The sequence below is a fragment of the Lepisma saccharinum genome, chromosome 7, assembly GCF_977018435.1.
Source record: "Lepisma saccharinum chromosome 7, izLepSacc3.1, whole genome shotgun sequence".
In the NCBI taxonomy this organism is placed as follows: Eukaryota; Metazoa; Arthropoda; class Insecta; order Zygentoma; family Lepismatidae; genus Lepisma; species Lepisma saccharinum.
Genome location: NC_139235.1, coordinates 96,684,164 through 96,700,657, shown reverse-complemented (window position 1 = coordinate 96,700,657; position 16,494 = coordinate 96,684,164). Strand labels below are relative to the sequence as shown.

General features: G+C 38.2%; 1 protein-coding gene across 1 annotated transcript; it reads right to left on the bottom strand.

Annotated features, from left to right (window-relative positions):
- Nucleotides 1–413: 413 nt before the first annotated feature.
- On the bottom strand, nt 414–15,817 carry sni (SDR family oxidoreductase sniffer). The gene is made up of 5 exons (XM_083126061.1): nt 15,630–15,817; nt 8,055–8,106; nt 4,282–4,472; nt 2,414–2,563; nt 414–898 (listed from the first exon to the last, which is right to left on the bottom strand). The coding sequence occupies exons 1-5, from the start codon at nt 15,753–15,755 to the stop codon at nt 674–676; spliced, it is 744 nt and encodes a 247-aa protein (XP_082982187.1). The 5' UTR covers nt 15,756–15,817; the 3' UTR covers nt 414–673.
- Nucleotides 15,818–16,494: the final 677 nt, after the last annotated feature.

Here is a 16,494-nt window from a genome sequence, read left to right as displayed (position 1 = left end):
TTCAGCGCACCCTGGATTGCAAATTGCAGACTATTGAGGTTATGTGAGGGTCTGGATTCATAGACATTATAATTTTCTGTGGAACTCGAGTTGTGTGCTGTTCTTCTGTTTGTCACTGTCCTTTCATCTTACCACTATTCACTCTCATCTTCGCAATTAGCCAAAAGTGGCAGAAAATCACAAAATTAAAACACTGGAATTAAGACTTACTTTTCCTCCAAGTGTAAAACATAGGAACATGGGGTTCCACTGTATAAATAGTTCTCTTGCAACAATTAATGACTCTGGAGTCATCGTGTTTACAAAAATTCAAGGTTCCTAGTTACAAGTTACGCAGAATCATTTTCTTTTACCCTAACATTGGAACTTTCTTTTCTTTTCTGACCAATGGGAGCATAAATTATTCATAAATATCATTCTCAATAGAAAAATATATTTGTCAATATTACAGCCATCATAATACAATTTTACACTTATAAAAGCAATCACTGGGTTAACTACCAATGTAAACATTGGTAGAAGTTTAGAGAACAAGTTTAACAAGTTTCAAAATCAACAAGGTTCCTCTCATAAATGGAACAGATTAAGACCCAACTTAATGGAAATTACAAAACAAATTATGATTCAAATAGCTACAAGATCCCAACTATCTCTTTCCCCATTTTTATCTGTATCACCATGGTAACTGTTTCCCATCGTACTGCAGAAAAGAACCATTCTGCTTTTCTGATAAGTTAGCAGTCACATTTAACAGTCCACTAACACTCTCTTCAACCGACAGTTGTGCATTTTTTCCTCCCATATCTGTCACCACCCAGCCAGGATGGAGGCTTACCGCCATTATCTTGTCATCCATTAAATCTAAACTTAATGAGCGGGAGACGGCATTCAAGGCAGCCTGAAAGTAAGAACATCTTCGTAAACCTTCTGCAATGACAATCCCATCCTCACTTTATTTATCTTAGTAAACAATGATACTAAATGCCCATAAGAGACTTATCACATTTAGGAGCAAAACTGGAAAACTATAAGTACATTTTTTATGCGATTTATACATATGTACAAAAAAAAAAAAGGAAAAATCCATAACATACAAGAAGTATTACTTACGTGAAATTTAGAAAATTTTGCACTTCCACATTGCACAATTTAATGGTTAAATCCTATTCATTTCGAAGATCCACTGTCTTAATTCACAAAAGGGTATGGCGTTTGAAGCGGAGATGGTACTGTGTCACTCTGCTTCAAACGCCGTACCCTTTTGTGAATGAAGACAGTGGATCTTCGAAATTAATAGGATTTAACCATTAAATTGTGCAATGCGGAAGTGCAAAATTTTCTAAATTTCACGTAAGTAATTTTAAACCGCTTTTACCGCATCTATCATAAATACAAGAAGGAATATTTGAAACTTGTGATTCTTGCAACTATATGGGCTTTTAAAATAGGTCACGAGTCTCCTTCATGGTGCAGTGGTAACTGTCATCTTGTAATCAAGAATCCTGAGTTTGAACCCTAGTGGAGGAACATTGCACAGTGGTTTCGATCCCTTTTTAAACTTCCAAGTCTAATCAAATGAACGTAACACACAAAACAAAAATAGACCATTCTTTTTAGGTTGCCAAATATACCAATAAGATTAATCTCCTGCTACTCATAATAATAACCCATAGCATAACAGCCAGCGAGGGCCAGTGCACCTTAGACCACATGACCACGGTGTGGGACTTCTGCTACTCATGCTGTGGTGTAATTAAAACAGCTGTATTATTACGCAGTGTGGTGAAAGTACTTTGCATTTTGTATTTTTGTTATGTAGCATCACTTTTCTGACCCTTTTGGCTAATTGCAATGATGAGGATGAGCAACATGATGAAATTGATAAGGGATACTCACAATGAACACCAAGACCCAGGCTGGGATTCGAACCTGGGCACACTGGTGGTGAGCTCATAAGTTGATCACTTAACATGATTGGTCACCAAGCCAGCGATATTTGTTCCCTGTTAAGCCATCTAGACATGAACGAAAACACTCATTGGGCCCTTCCACGTGAAATCAACAAATCAAGAGTCACTTTTCGAACTCTCACATTTTGATTCATTTGAAATTTGGCATACTGGAAGGGTCACCTGAGGTAGCAAAATATGCCGAAGTTGTAGATCTATATCTTTTGTATTTCCGGAATTACAGTGTTGCAAACTGTGAGATTTTGACCATTTTTTTCAACATCTTGTTTAATTTAAATTGCAATATTTCGGCAATATAGAAGTAATTCTAACAGCGTTGGAAAGATATTGATGGGTTCTTTCACATATAAATGAAACAGACTCCATAAATGGGAAATGATTCACAGTAAACACTGACAAGCTGAAACTTGATCTGTGCCTATTGATAGCAAAATATACCATACCTTGCTGCACCTGTATGGATAGAAGCCTCCTTGGTCATTCTCTGCTATGGATCCCAGAACAGAGCTCATGTTAAGAATAGCGGCTCTTGAAGAGCCTTGAGGCAAATGGGAGTTTTTCTCAGAGGCCTTCTTCAGCAGAGGTACAAAGGCCTGCAATGTACAAAGCACTTGTTCATAATCGATAATCATATACAGGGTGTCCACCTTAAAAGTATAATAAAACAAAACAATACAGAACATCCCCAGGCAATGTGCAAGTACGAACGAGGGCAGAAATTGAATACAGATTGGATGTCTGTCATGCCACTAAATGGTACACATATTTATGTATTTAGGTATGTAAAAAAATATTTTGAGTTACTGTAAAAACTTAGGTCATTAATTTTTGATTTATTATACTTTCAATTTTAAACAAAACATACCGTAGTACAGAGGCTGGGCAAACAATTATTATAACTTGATGTCACTATAAATGTAACTGCTGTGAAACAATTCAATTTACATATTTTTAAAATAAATTAAGCATTTTGAACATTTTACAAACAGCATTACTCAAACACAGGCACATTTTAGACTCTTCATCTCACAATCCCATTTGTGAAATGTTCCAAGTTTCAGTCTCATCACCTGCCACAAGAGATAGAAAAGCAATGTTCAATAACGAATTAGAAACAAACTAAAAATATTAACTACTTAACTAGTTAATGATTTTCAGGTTAGTGGAATACTATTAATTGAAATGATAATTTGGTGAAACTAAATACAAATTTCCTAAAATACATTATTAGAGGATAATCAGTATGAGAGCATTACTTAATCCCATTTCAAACTGGATAAATATCACTTGGAAAAAAAATATGGTAAAATTATCATATGTACGAGGGGAGAGTGAAAAGTTTTGAGCCTCACAGGTAAGGGGTGTTTGAGCTACAGTTTCTCATTACGATTTCTCTACATAATCACATAATCTATAATCACTCGGCAGATCAATGCACTTATGCATTCTGTGCTTCAATTTGTTTACAGTCATCTGGTAGAATGATTTCTCCTGAATCTCACACCACTGAATGACCACCTTCGTCCATGTGGAAGTGATGTCCTCAAAGTGAATTCTTAATGGCAGGGAAAAGATGAAAATCTGACGGGGGCAGACTGGGGGAATAAGGTGGATGGGGAAGTGCGGGGAAGCCACACTCGACCAAAGCAGCCTGTGCAGTGAGGCCTTGCCGACAGAGGTACCGAATCATGGCCCTGTCGGCCACTCTCTTCTCTGACACTTCATTCATTTTCAACCTGACAAAAAAATAGAAGAAAACATGCGAATTTCATAAAGTTCACACAGTGTATCCAAAAAAATCACACCTTCAATCCTCCAAAATTTTAACTACCTAGCATCACTTCTTTCATGTGAGGCTCAAAACTTTATATTCTCCCCTCGTATTATACCTGCCATGAAGGCACATAGATGGTGTGATTATGGAAGGCAGTTGTACCCTCCACCCCTACACTATGCTAAACCTTATCTACCAAAGGAAAGTATACTATCCTTGACCCCCAATTTTGGAACTAAATCACCACCAATGGGTGGGGGGGGGGTAGGACTCCACACAATCTCAATCCAAGTTGGAGTTAATGCGATCAGCACCTAGCTCCAGGCACCTTTATTGTCACCCCCCCCCCACCCAGGGTTGTCCTCCAGGATGTACCGATTATAGTAATTTTATGCATAGAATATTCCCACCTGAGATCACCCATCTTGGGAAGTGAACCCCGGTCTTCCACACGGCACATACACTACCGACCGGACCAATGCCGAACATCGCAAGTAACAGATGAATGATTTTTTTTTTGTCTCTATGTTTTCTCACCTTTGCTAACATCAGTGGACACACGGTGTTTATTGTGAAGTTATCCAACATATGATCTGGCTTTACCAAGTTGTAACGCGTGAATTTAGTTGCAACTCCAGCATTATTAAACAAAACATTGAGACCATCATCCTTAACGATGCTGCTCACTTTCTCCACTATTTCGTCGTATTTGTCATAATCTCTAACATCTGAAACATGAAATTTAAAATGAATAACCACAGTTAAGCCTCTAATAGAATTACTTTAAACTATAAACACAACCTTTTTGGTTCAAATAAAACTATATGTTAGAATAAAATTGCCCACGTTACAAGGTGGATTCATTTAAATCAGGTTGATTTTAAAGAAATAATTCATAGAATAATGTACAAGGGCCATATGGAAAGTAGTACCCGTTTTTGAATTTTAAAAAAAACTAACAAATATTGTTTGAAAAAACTTTGTGATTATTAACAACAAACTTTAAACTACTTCTCTCCATAGTCTCCATGTATATTTAAGCATTTATAATAACATGTAACGAGTTTTTGTAACACAGCTTCATATTCTTCTGCCGCCAGTCCAGTTCCTCATCAGTTATGAAATTTAAGGAAGCGAGGGACGCACCTTGCACAAATTTTCCCATACTTCAGATGATCTTTGACAATTTCATGAAGAATTGTTCGTGAAACATCAGTGCACTGTTCACTAATTTCATCCAGTGTGACGTGCCAATCGTTCTTGATGAATTCGTCAACTGTACTCAGCGTTTCGTCCGTAATGACAGATGGGCACCCGGAACGTTCGTCATCATGGATGTTCTCCCTACTATTGGGTGCTACAATCACGTTCATCTTTCATTCAGGCTAAGGTAACAGAGGTACATTACTTCACCATAACAGATCTCCACAATATAAAAACAACAGATAAAGTTCATGAACTATACACAATTTTTCATTTTCTGGCGGATTTATAGTGTCGTAGAAAATGCTGCTTTTTTGCTTACATTTATAAGTACACAGCATCTGGAGAAATTTTTGTTGCATATAGGAATTCTATAGGAAATGCCAACAAGACTAAGATCTATAAAATAATAGACGATAACTTCATCTTCACCAACCTCTCTGATAATTAATATCATATTGTCAAGGTACTTTAGTTATCAATCACATATCTGGACTGCAAGTTTTACTTTGATATTCTTTCTGATATCTAGTATTATAAGAATGAAAATTTATTACGGAAATTTGAAGGAACCATAATTTTGGAAAATCATAAGAATGAAAGAAACAAGTTTCGAAAATGAATCTTTTTTGGGAGTGGAATCACAAGAACCAAATCCAGAAGTGGAAGTGAACTGCTTGAACTTTTTCTCTTTCAGACACCAAAATGCACGTTAATTAATTCCAGATGATCTGTGAAATTCCCTCTTTTCCAAACGTGTAGCAACTCTGTTGATACAAAGGCCACATTTCAGGACCAAATCTCTAGTTATGTGAGTTTCATTTGATTTTTGTTATTTAGTACCATTTGCTGCCACTTCTGGCAAATCTCAACGGTGAGAATGAGTGAGGGTACGATGAAATTCATGAAGAGAGACTCACAAAGAACATCTATTTTCAAGGAGTATACTTAGTCATAATGCCATCTCTTAATCAAAAATTTATTTTTGTTTAATATAATTTAAAACATATAAAATTAATTATATGTACAATTTAAAATATACAGAAATTGTAAAAGTCAAGAAAAAAGATTAACAACAATTCTTGGAAACATAAATATTATTATAAATATTTTGTGACAAAAACATTTCATGGTTTTTGAAATTTGTGTCTATTAGGAAAGCAGTAAAGAAGAAGGTAAGAAATGCGAAATTTAATTATTACAATGATTTAAATTTTTGTTTTATGCAAGACAAAAATTCATTTTGCAAAAAGTTAAATCTTCAACATCCAGTGACTCTTGTATCCTGGATCCTGTTAACGGAATTTTAACTGACAAACAAAAAATAGCTGATATATTTTGTGAAATGTTCGAAAAGAATTTTTCTCTTCCTTCAAATGGTAATTATGCAAATAAAGAGTGGTCTAGTATGCCAATATTTCCTCCAGTTATTGATGAAAAGGAAATCTTAGATGCTTTTCGTAAACTTAAACCCAGAAGTGATTCCGGCATTCAACGCATTCCTAATTATATTTTCAAGGGGTGCAGTAATTTACTTGCTCCTGTTTTGTGCAGCATCTTCAACAGGTCTCTATCAAGTGGTACATACCCGAAAATGTGGAAAGAAGTAACAATTATCCCTATCCCAAAAGCGAGAGGAAACACTGAGGTATCTAATTTTAGACCTATTTCAATTATTAATATTTTTAGTAAGTTGTTTGAACAAATTGTTTTCAAATAACTCTATTTCAATTTTAAGAATAAGATTAGTATCAACCAACATGGATTTATGGCTGGGAGATCAATAAGTACAAATCATTCAGTATTCTTAACAGACATCTCTCAGGCTTTTAGCAATGGACATCAATTAGATGCTATTTACCTAGATCTGTCTAAGGCTTTTGATTCTGTGAACCATAAAACTTTGGTTGCTAAACTTAGCAACTATGGTTGTACACCGATTTATTGTAACTGGTTTAGTAATTATCTTAGGCACAGATTGTTTAAAGTCAGGTTTCAAAATGCTCTTTCCAAACCTGGTTTTATCAACAAAGGTGTACCTCTAAATGATATAGAAGATGTTGTAAAGTATTCGAAATGTCTTTTGTATGCTGATGACTTTAAGCTGTATGCAGAGATTAATGATGTAAATGACCATTATAAACTACAAATGGACATTAATGCAATTAAGAAGTGGTTAGATGATAATCAACTTTCTATCAACTTTTCTAAGTCAGTTGCAGCGACCTTCTCACGCAAGAGACAGCACTCCTGCTACAATTATAACATAGACAATTTGAATCTTAGTCTTGTAGAAGATGTTAAGGATCTTGGGGTTTTTCTTGACAGGAAACTTAGCTTTAAGGTGCATCTTAATCATATGGTGTCAAAAAGTAGAAAACTGACAGGTTGGGTCATAAACAAATGGCAAGGTCTGAACAACCTCCACCTTCTCTTAGTTATGTATATGGCATTTGTCAGAACCATTCTGGAATTCAGTTGTGACATGGAATTTTTCCTGTGGTGTTGGAAAATGTGACATCATTGAGAATATATCAAAGAAATTCCTTTCCTATTTATATTTTAGATTTAAACTGTTTAAATTATTTTATAGTTATGACAATCTATTATTGAACAAGTTAAAAGTTGAATACCTTTCAGCTAGAAGAAACAGAAATGATATAAAATTCGTTGAGAAAATTTTAGGTTACTACTCTGTCCCTACGCTTTTATCGAGAATATCTATACAAGCTACACCGTATCAAGTATGTACTAAAGGGTCGTTATTGACAACATCTACAGATTATAAATATAATGAGTTTTTAAACTCCATAGTCAGTAGTTATAATGATTTCCAACGAGCCTAAAGATCAATTGTATTTTAATCATTCATCAGGCCTATTTTAATCACTTATCATGTATACTTTAATATATATTTTATTGTACCTCTTATTGTATTTAGTATTTCTTTTGTACAGTCACTTCTTTATCATTCAATCTTGTATGACTTTTTTGTATTTACATGTATACGTACTGCTGTACTAAGGCCAGCCAGCTGTTTTTCAGCAGGATAATACTTGCATAAATAATAATAATAATAAAAAAAATTCTGACTACGTTATGCTTACCTAGTTCTAATACATGCACTCCTTTCTCCTTGCTTGCTATTTCTTGAAGTTCCTGGAAAATTAACCGCACATCAAGCTCTCGATAGATTCAACATGACCAGAGAATGTAATTTTCAAGGGATATACTTATATATATGGAATGTCTACTCTACTAAACATCCACAGAAATTAGCCTATCTTGGTGAAAGGGTACAGAAAGTCAAATCTCATGCATCAACTAGAGAACTATTAAATTGATTTCACTCTATCTGTAGCCTATACCTTGTCTCTGGAACTTGTGGAGAAAGGTCGTGCATAACAGTAGAAAAGGGTAGAATGTGAGTTGGTCGAGCAAAGATTTTGTGAGGTGCTGCAAACAGCTGGTAGCTGCATTCATTATCCCTCTCATGAGATCATTGGTTGAGACCACTTGAATCACTACTTTCGCACAGACTTGGTTTCGTTCACTCGATCCAGAGAATCCCGGGACAGGGTGTAGGCAAGATTGAACAAATATTGAAATAACCACTTGCTGTGAAATGTAGTGTGTGTGTGTGTGTATATATATATATATACACACCAGGCGCGTATATTCTAGGCTACCTAGGCTATCGCCGAAGCCCATATTAAAATACAGGAAATAATCGACTAGCAAATTTAACCGATGCTTCACTCTCACGTAAGGACCACGGGGGAAAGCGCTAGTGTAAGGTCGTCTTTATTTATCGCCAGGCTTCTTCGTCTGAGGGAAAAGTCTTTGAACCAGCAGGCGGTCCTTTCAACCCATGACGTATTTGTGCTGGCAGGGACGACCTTGGTGGTCCCCGGTGCTGGCTTCCAACCCCAAGCGCTGGAGAGTGAAGACTTCTCTGCATCCTGGCGATGTTTATAGTGTTGCCAACAATGGAAATACGAAATTCGCTAAATCGCTGGAAAAAAATATATAGGCGGGGGTGCCAATGCAAATTATTCAAGCTAGGGGGATACCTCATGAAAATTACATCACTTCCCCCCCCCTCCATCCCTTCGAGCATTGCCCGTCTCTCTTCCAGTTCCATGAATTTCGTCACATACAAGCATTATAAATCCGCCAAATTTAGTGATTTTCCCCTGAAGGTGGCACTCTGCTTCTCCATGAAATTCGACTGTGGTCGCAGCCGGTCGCAGCTATATGGGACATTCTGATGACGTCAGCCATGTTGCCATCCTGTTTACTTCTGTTTCAAGCAACACCCCTCCCACCTCCCCCCGCTGTCAAAATGTCAAAACCTTCACCCTCGCGGTGGGGTTTCGGCCCGAGTCATCTCATTGAAATACGTTTGGCAACATAAACAATCCATGTTGTCATAGCAACCATTCACGCACGTGTTTTCAACCACGCGGGTCGGTGGTAGTTTTCGCAAAAGGAAGGGATATATGGTCAAACTTGTTGTGTCCGAGATCCGAGTTCTTTGTGTTGCCCGCGTATCGTGTTCATGGATGGGAATCCTTTTTAAAAAAATGTCAGTGATCGAGGCCCTTTTGTTGTGCTGTGTTTTTGACATGTGTTGTGTTGTTCTGTGTTTTTGTTCCGTGGGCGTGTGAAAATGGATTTAATCACCGAACTTGTCTCCAAGACGCCATTCTCACGGCTTCCTTACGAGGATAGGATGCAAATAATAGACAGGTAGGCCTCTTCCACCTCTTCCGGACTTTACAGTCGTGCAGAAAGACAAAAATAAGGTATATATTAGGCGTTTTCACGAGACCAGCTACCAAAAATATCTTTGGTTGACTGGATCGAGTGCACTTCATAAGTTGTATTGCTGGGCATGTTTGCTTTTTTCTACCGACAAAAGTCCTTAGAATATAACAGGATTTAGTAATTTAAACTATTTGGTAACTGCTTGCGATAAACACCAAAAATCACTTAGTCATATACGTGCGTTCAGTAACTTACAGACATTCGGTTCTCAAAGAATTGATCATTCCTTGAATTGCAAAAGAAGATTGCTGACAGTTTGCATAATGAAAAAGTGAAGGAAAACAGAATTCTAATCAACATCAGAAATTCATGTGAGGACACGTTCTTCGATAAGGTGACAAAAAAAAATTCACGGAAAAGGAGAGAAGAATGGAGTTTGCCTTCAAGTAAGGTAAGAAGTTAATTATTATTTCATACTCGCATGTAGGTCCTACATATTGCATGTTATAGACCACTCCTCTTTATAAATAATCATGAAATAGTTTATGTCCATTGCCTACTATTGTTGTTTTTAATGGCAAGATATCGATGTAAACAAAAAAATCCAAAATGAATGAGGAAGAGCCCCCCCCCTCTTTTTGCCGGACACATTTTCATATAAAATTCAAACACTACTATATTTGGAGATAGCCCTGATCTTGGTCTCAGCATACGCCACTGATACACACACTGAGTGGTCACTGAATTGCGACCACCTACCTAATACTTTGTTGATTCACCTTTGGCTCAGCTGATGGCCTGGATTACACGAGGTGCTGATATGTCTCCACAGGGATCTGACACCATATATTCCTGCGGTGCAGGATGCATAGTTCGAAGAGCTCGTTCCACAAAATCCAATAGATGCTCTATGGGATTAAGATCGGGGGAGTTAGGGGGCCAATTCATATGCTGCATCTCTGTGGAATGTTCCTTCAGTCAAGCAAATACAGTCCTGCCTCCATGGCATTCTGCATTGTTATCCTGGAAAATGCTGTCCCCGTGTGGATAGAAGTGTTGCATTGTGGAGTGTAAGTGGTCCCCTAACACACTCCTGATACACAACGGATGTCACACGGCGGTCCATACGCACCAATGGTCCCAGTCCATGCCAACAGAAGCAATCCCACACCATACAGCTGCCACCACCCACCATGAAGGAAGGGTTCATAGCCTCGTGCTGTTGGTGCCACACATGCACATGCCTGTCATACTGGTGTAGCAAAAACCACGATTCATCGGACCAACACACCCTTTTCCAATCGTCCATGGTCCAATCAGCATGCTCGTGGGTCCAAGCGGCAAGTCGGCAGTGATGCTTCGTGAGGAATGGGTCATCTGCTCTGGAACTTCATGCGTGCCAGTGTGCGCCGCACCATTGCATGGGATATGGCTGTTGTGCATCCACTGTTGTATTGGTCCTGTATTTCCCAGATGCTGATGGTGCATTCAGCTGTCACGTGCCATTTCATTCGATGCTCTCCCTGCGGTGTCACCTTCTGTACGCTGCCTCTTGGTGGCCGTTGCCTCGTTTTCTTGCCACTCTCTCTACACCTTCACTACAGGCACATCCGACCAGTGTCGCTGTCTGGGTTATTGACGCACCTGATGATCAGGCACCCACAATCATGCCCTTTTGGAACGACGTTAAATCCTGACCCCCTCCCATTTTAACGTTTGCTGTTTGACTAACATGTAGCGTTGTGTCTATACACCATGATACTTCCAGTCGGAGTGGTTATGTGATCCAAGCAACTGCTGGGTCGTTCCTTGTTATTTGGAGGGGTGGTCGCAACTCAGTGTATATTGGGCATTCAATGTCAAAGTGCCTCTGAACCTCAATTTTTAAAATTAAATGCAATGCTAACTTTATCCTTGCTTGCAAATGAACAATCTAAAAATTGTCATTTAGATAAAAATTAAAGTACCGGGTGTCACAGAATTCTTTCCTTGATTACAAACTTTATTCATATCCGCTATATGCAATGTAGAGATGTGAAAGTGGTGCCAAAATGTTACAAAATTAACCAAGTTTTTTTTCTTGCTGGTTTGAGTAATGTGGCTGTAGTGTAGCAGTGTCAGTGCCCAGAAAACCGGAAATGTTCACAAATCAGGAATCTCTACATTGCATATAGCGGATATGAATAAAGTTTGTAATCAGGGAAAGACTTTTGGGACACCCGGTATTATACATAATTAAGGTAGAAGGTATTTTACATATTGTTCATTTATTTTGACTTTTTGATTTATTTCTTTTGTATTGTGTGCCACCCATGACATCAAAAACATTTTAATTTCTCCTTTATATGTTACATTTCCCCTTCAACTCCACTAGAATAAACAAAGGTCAACTACCTTTTCTTTTATCCTTTATCCATAATTAATTTATTTTTCATTTCAAAATTCAGAGAAATTAAAATAAATTTATTTTTAAGTAAAGAGGCAGTCCTGTATCTGTCCCACCCATGACACAAAATTGTTCAATTTTAGCTGTCATCTGGGAATGTATTCTAAGGATATTTATGCTTAATCAACAGTGTTTAGTTTCGTAATTCGGTAACACTTACATCTCCGAACAACAGATTTCTTCATTTTTACACAAGAAAGTACTTACTGAAATGAGTTTTTGTAGCATTTAGATAGTTCCTGGAGGTATTTTCTTTCATCGTTGAATATTCTTGAGAGGGAATTCATGTGTTTTTGACGAAAAGTATATCTCAAACGCACAATGGCAGTTGTTTTTCTTTCCTTCCTCTACTTGAGACCCGGATGTTCTGCACGTTTGATGATGTAATCTCCTGTCAGTGTTTCCAACCATGCCATTCTTTCGCCAGAACATGGTGGAACGAAATATACATTCGTGACCTGAAATTTTAACTATGTTTGCATAACCTAACTGAACCTAACCTAACCGTGAATGGTTTGTGGGGCTATGCGTCATGATTTTTGGGGCTATGCAGGAATGGTATGTGGGGCATTTTTCGGTCATAACCCCAAATTTTAACTATTTTTTGCTAACCTAACTGAACCTAACCTAACCTTACCGTGAATGGTTTGTGGGGCTATCCTTGAATGATTTTTGGGGATATGCATGATGTGTGGGCATTTTTCGGTTAACGAGATTGGAAACACTGTGAACCTACTGATCCACGATGCTAGTCAACCTGGCACGCGTCATATTGGGCTAGACTCTACTTTACGTCCTTATCTGCATGGTGATTGCTTCTTTGCATTTGCGGTGCGCGTTCGTGGTGCGGCACCCGGCATCTCTTCGGGTAAGTACCTTTTTCTTTTTACACTTTCTGTTCATGATAGCCCCACTAACCATTCACGGGATGAGGTATGCCTACGAGGTTAGGTTAGGTTCCTTTAGCACTCATTTCACCCCTAAATATGTGCTTCATCATCGAAAAAATTCCTCACATTCAATTACGCATATCCGGACAACATCAGTTTTTCTCGATTTACTCCTTTGAGATTTACGTTGTTGAATTCCTTATAAAATAAGCTTTCCAACGATATATGACACGTATTCCTTAGGAAAAGGACGTAGACTAGAGTCTTACCTCATATTGTTTTGTTATGGAAGCGAAACAGAAGGGGGGAAAAAGGAAGAGCAATATTACTGTTATGGACATTATTTTCATGAGAAAAGCCAAATGACACACTACACAATGTTCCGCAATGCACAATCGGTAAGTACGAATGTAAAAAATGACGAAATATATGAGTTACAGGTGTTGTTCGGAGATGCAAGTACTAATCGTAATTCATTGCCCAGAAACTGTAAAAAAAAATGTTGATTAACTATAAGTAGAATATGGTGCGTTCCACCCGTGACAATAGGTGATCCAAGGTCGGAATTTTTCCGGCCTTATTACCACATAAAGCGACTCTGGGGCTTACCTAGCCTTATCGTATGAGGGAAACACCTACAAATCATATATTTCGGACTTCTTTACATTGCTAACGTAATATTTTGGAATGCGGAACATTTCTTAAGGTGATATAATGCATTTCTAACTAAGATAATGTTTATTTCTTCTATTTACGAGTACTTACTGTTACTTGTTGTTTCGAATCTGTAACACATTATGGCCGTGATAGCGTACTGGTTTAGGGGGCGTTCTGAGTGTGTTTTGTCGATTTATGCAGTGTTGCAACCTCGTTCACCGGAAAATATCTACTTTTGTGCCCGGATTTGAAATTATGATAAATACGTTGCAAACCATTGACGTTAGCCTCACAAACCATTGACGTTAGCCCCACAAACCATTGACGTTAGCCCCCAAAACCATTCACGTTATCCCCAAAAACCATTTTCCGTAAGGTTAGGGGCTAGAGTCTAGTTTATGTCTTAGTTGCCCACTCCTTCTTGCTCGTTTATGTCCTTCTTGCGCACTTCTTCTTGCACGTTTACAAAACTGTGCTAGCAGACAGCCGGCGCTCCGGCATCCGTAGGGTAAGTAAGTTTTTCTTTTTACACTTTCTGTCACTAACCATTCACGGGAACGAGGTATGCCTACGAGGTTAGGTTAGGCCTGTTAGGTTGGGTTCCATTAGCACTCATTTCACCCCTAAATATGTGCTTTATGATCGAAAAATGTCCTCAGTACGTTCAATCATGCATATCCGGACAACATTGGCTTTTCTCGATTTTCTCCTCGAGGAAATTTTTCCTCGTCTTGGGATTTAGATTACCTGTTGGGTACTTGTTTACTATCCTTCGGACACATTTATTTATTTTTACAGAAGAAACTACTTACCGTAATAAGTTCCTGTAGCATTGTCAATCATCGGGAAGGTGTTTTGTGTGATGTGGGAATGTTTCATAGCTGAAATTCATGTTGTTCGTTGAAAATTAATTCTCCACCATTGGCACGTGGATAGGTTAGTTCTGTTAGGTTAGGAAACATAGTTAAAATTTGGTGTCGTGTTAGTATCAGGATCTAGAAATTGGAAATAATTGCGAACCATTGGCGCTAGCCCCACCAACCATTGGCGCGTGGATAGGTTAGTTCGTCTCAGGCAAGCGAAAAGGCCTCAGAAAGACGTACTGGTAATGTGAAAAATTGCAATTAATTTCATCAAAACAACGTTGATACACCTTCAGGAATGTTCCGCGAAGCAGATACATAGGTACGAATGTCAAAAATTGACGAAAAAATTAGAGGTGTCCGAAGGATAATAAATTTTTACAGATTGTCGAATTCCTTATACAATAACCTTTCCAACAATATGCGACACGTATTCCTTATGAAAAGGACGTAAACTAGACTCTTACCAGTTTAGGTTAGGTTAGGCAAGCATAGTTAAAAAAAATACTCGATACATCATGTTCTAGTGAAAGCACGGCGAGGCTGAAACACTGGCTACGGGGTTGCATCATCTTAACACACGGAACATTGCACTCTCGTGCAGAAAGCAAATGGCAGGAGCAGAAACAGCGTGTCTGACAGAGATTTTCGCAGAAAACAACACGCATTCACATTAAAATGGATCATATCTACATTCAGGAACTTCCACAACGCTAGAGAAATTGATTTCCGTAAGTACTTTCTCCTGTAAATTTGAAGGAATCCGTTTCCCTCATACGATAATGTTACCCCCAGCCTCAAATAAATAAATGAATTCATGCATTTATACATACTACAAGACTCTACCTAGCTGAGAAGCCAGAGTCCTGGGTTCGAATCCCGGATAAGGCATGGGGGAATTATCTTGTTGTCATTCTTTCATCCAATTCATAATGTCAACAGTAATATCGTCGCGATTGCATGTAAACCTAAGTGATGCAAGACCGACGTAAAATAATTATACGAGAAACCAACTCGATTATGTAATACGTAATACGAGAATAGAGAAGTTCGAACCTTAGCATCTCCAGGTTTACGGCACGCTGCAAATATGTATTCTGGGCGAGTTTTTTTCTGACACAATTGCCGTACTAATTCTAGACCGATCCCTCGATTGCATCCCGTAATAAATATGGACTTCATGGGAAATTTCTTTTAAAACTTGAACCTAGAAATCTGTCGTGTCACTCAAGAGAAGTCATAACAGAACAGCAGGGATGTACTAAATATCCCATGTCGGCGCGCCGGAGAAAAAAATGCGGAATTTAAAAAATAAAATTCATTTCTGAAAACAATTCACTTCTGAAAGGAACGTGAACGAAATTGCATTTGTGGACGACCTCGTATAGACAAAAAAGCCAACAATATACAACATAAATTACCAAAACAGCGTTTGCTATGGTGGCAAGGACTAATCGTTTTACCCTTAGCCCCAGTCGAAGTTACCAGAAGGTATTATTTCTACGTCATGAAGTGTACTGGCATTTTGTTGTGTTTAGCCTACTCTAAAAAGAAAATATAAAGCTTTTCCATAATGTGTTATCCCTTTCATGTTAAAGCAGATCAACAAATTACAGCCTATAACACAAAGTGATCACATATAACAAAGGTATTCATTCGCGGATTTAGCGGGGGCACATGCCCTTCTAGAAGCACGACCAACTGCTATGGAAGGGTTTGTCCATGGTTTTCCATCTTGGGGGTGTAAGTTCTTATTTAGGGGATGCAACGCAAGGATACATACAGAGTCCAAATGCCCATAAATTTGCCCTTTGTGGAAAATTTTAGGGGATGTTGAGGAAATTGTGGGGTATGTTGGGGGGTTTGGACAAGGGCGTCCACATCATCAAAGTGGTCACAGTGGGTGGAACGTGGGGTGGTG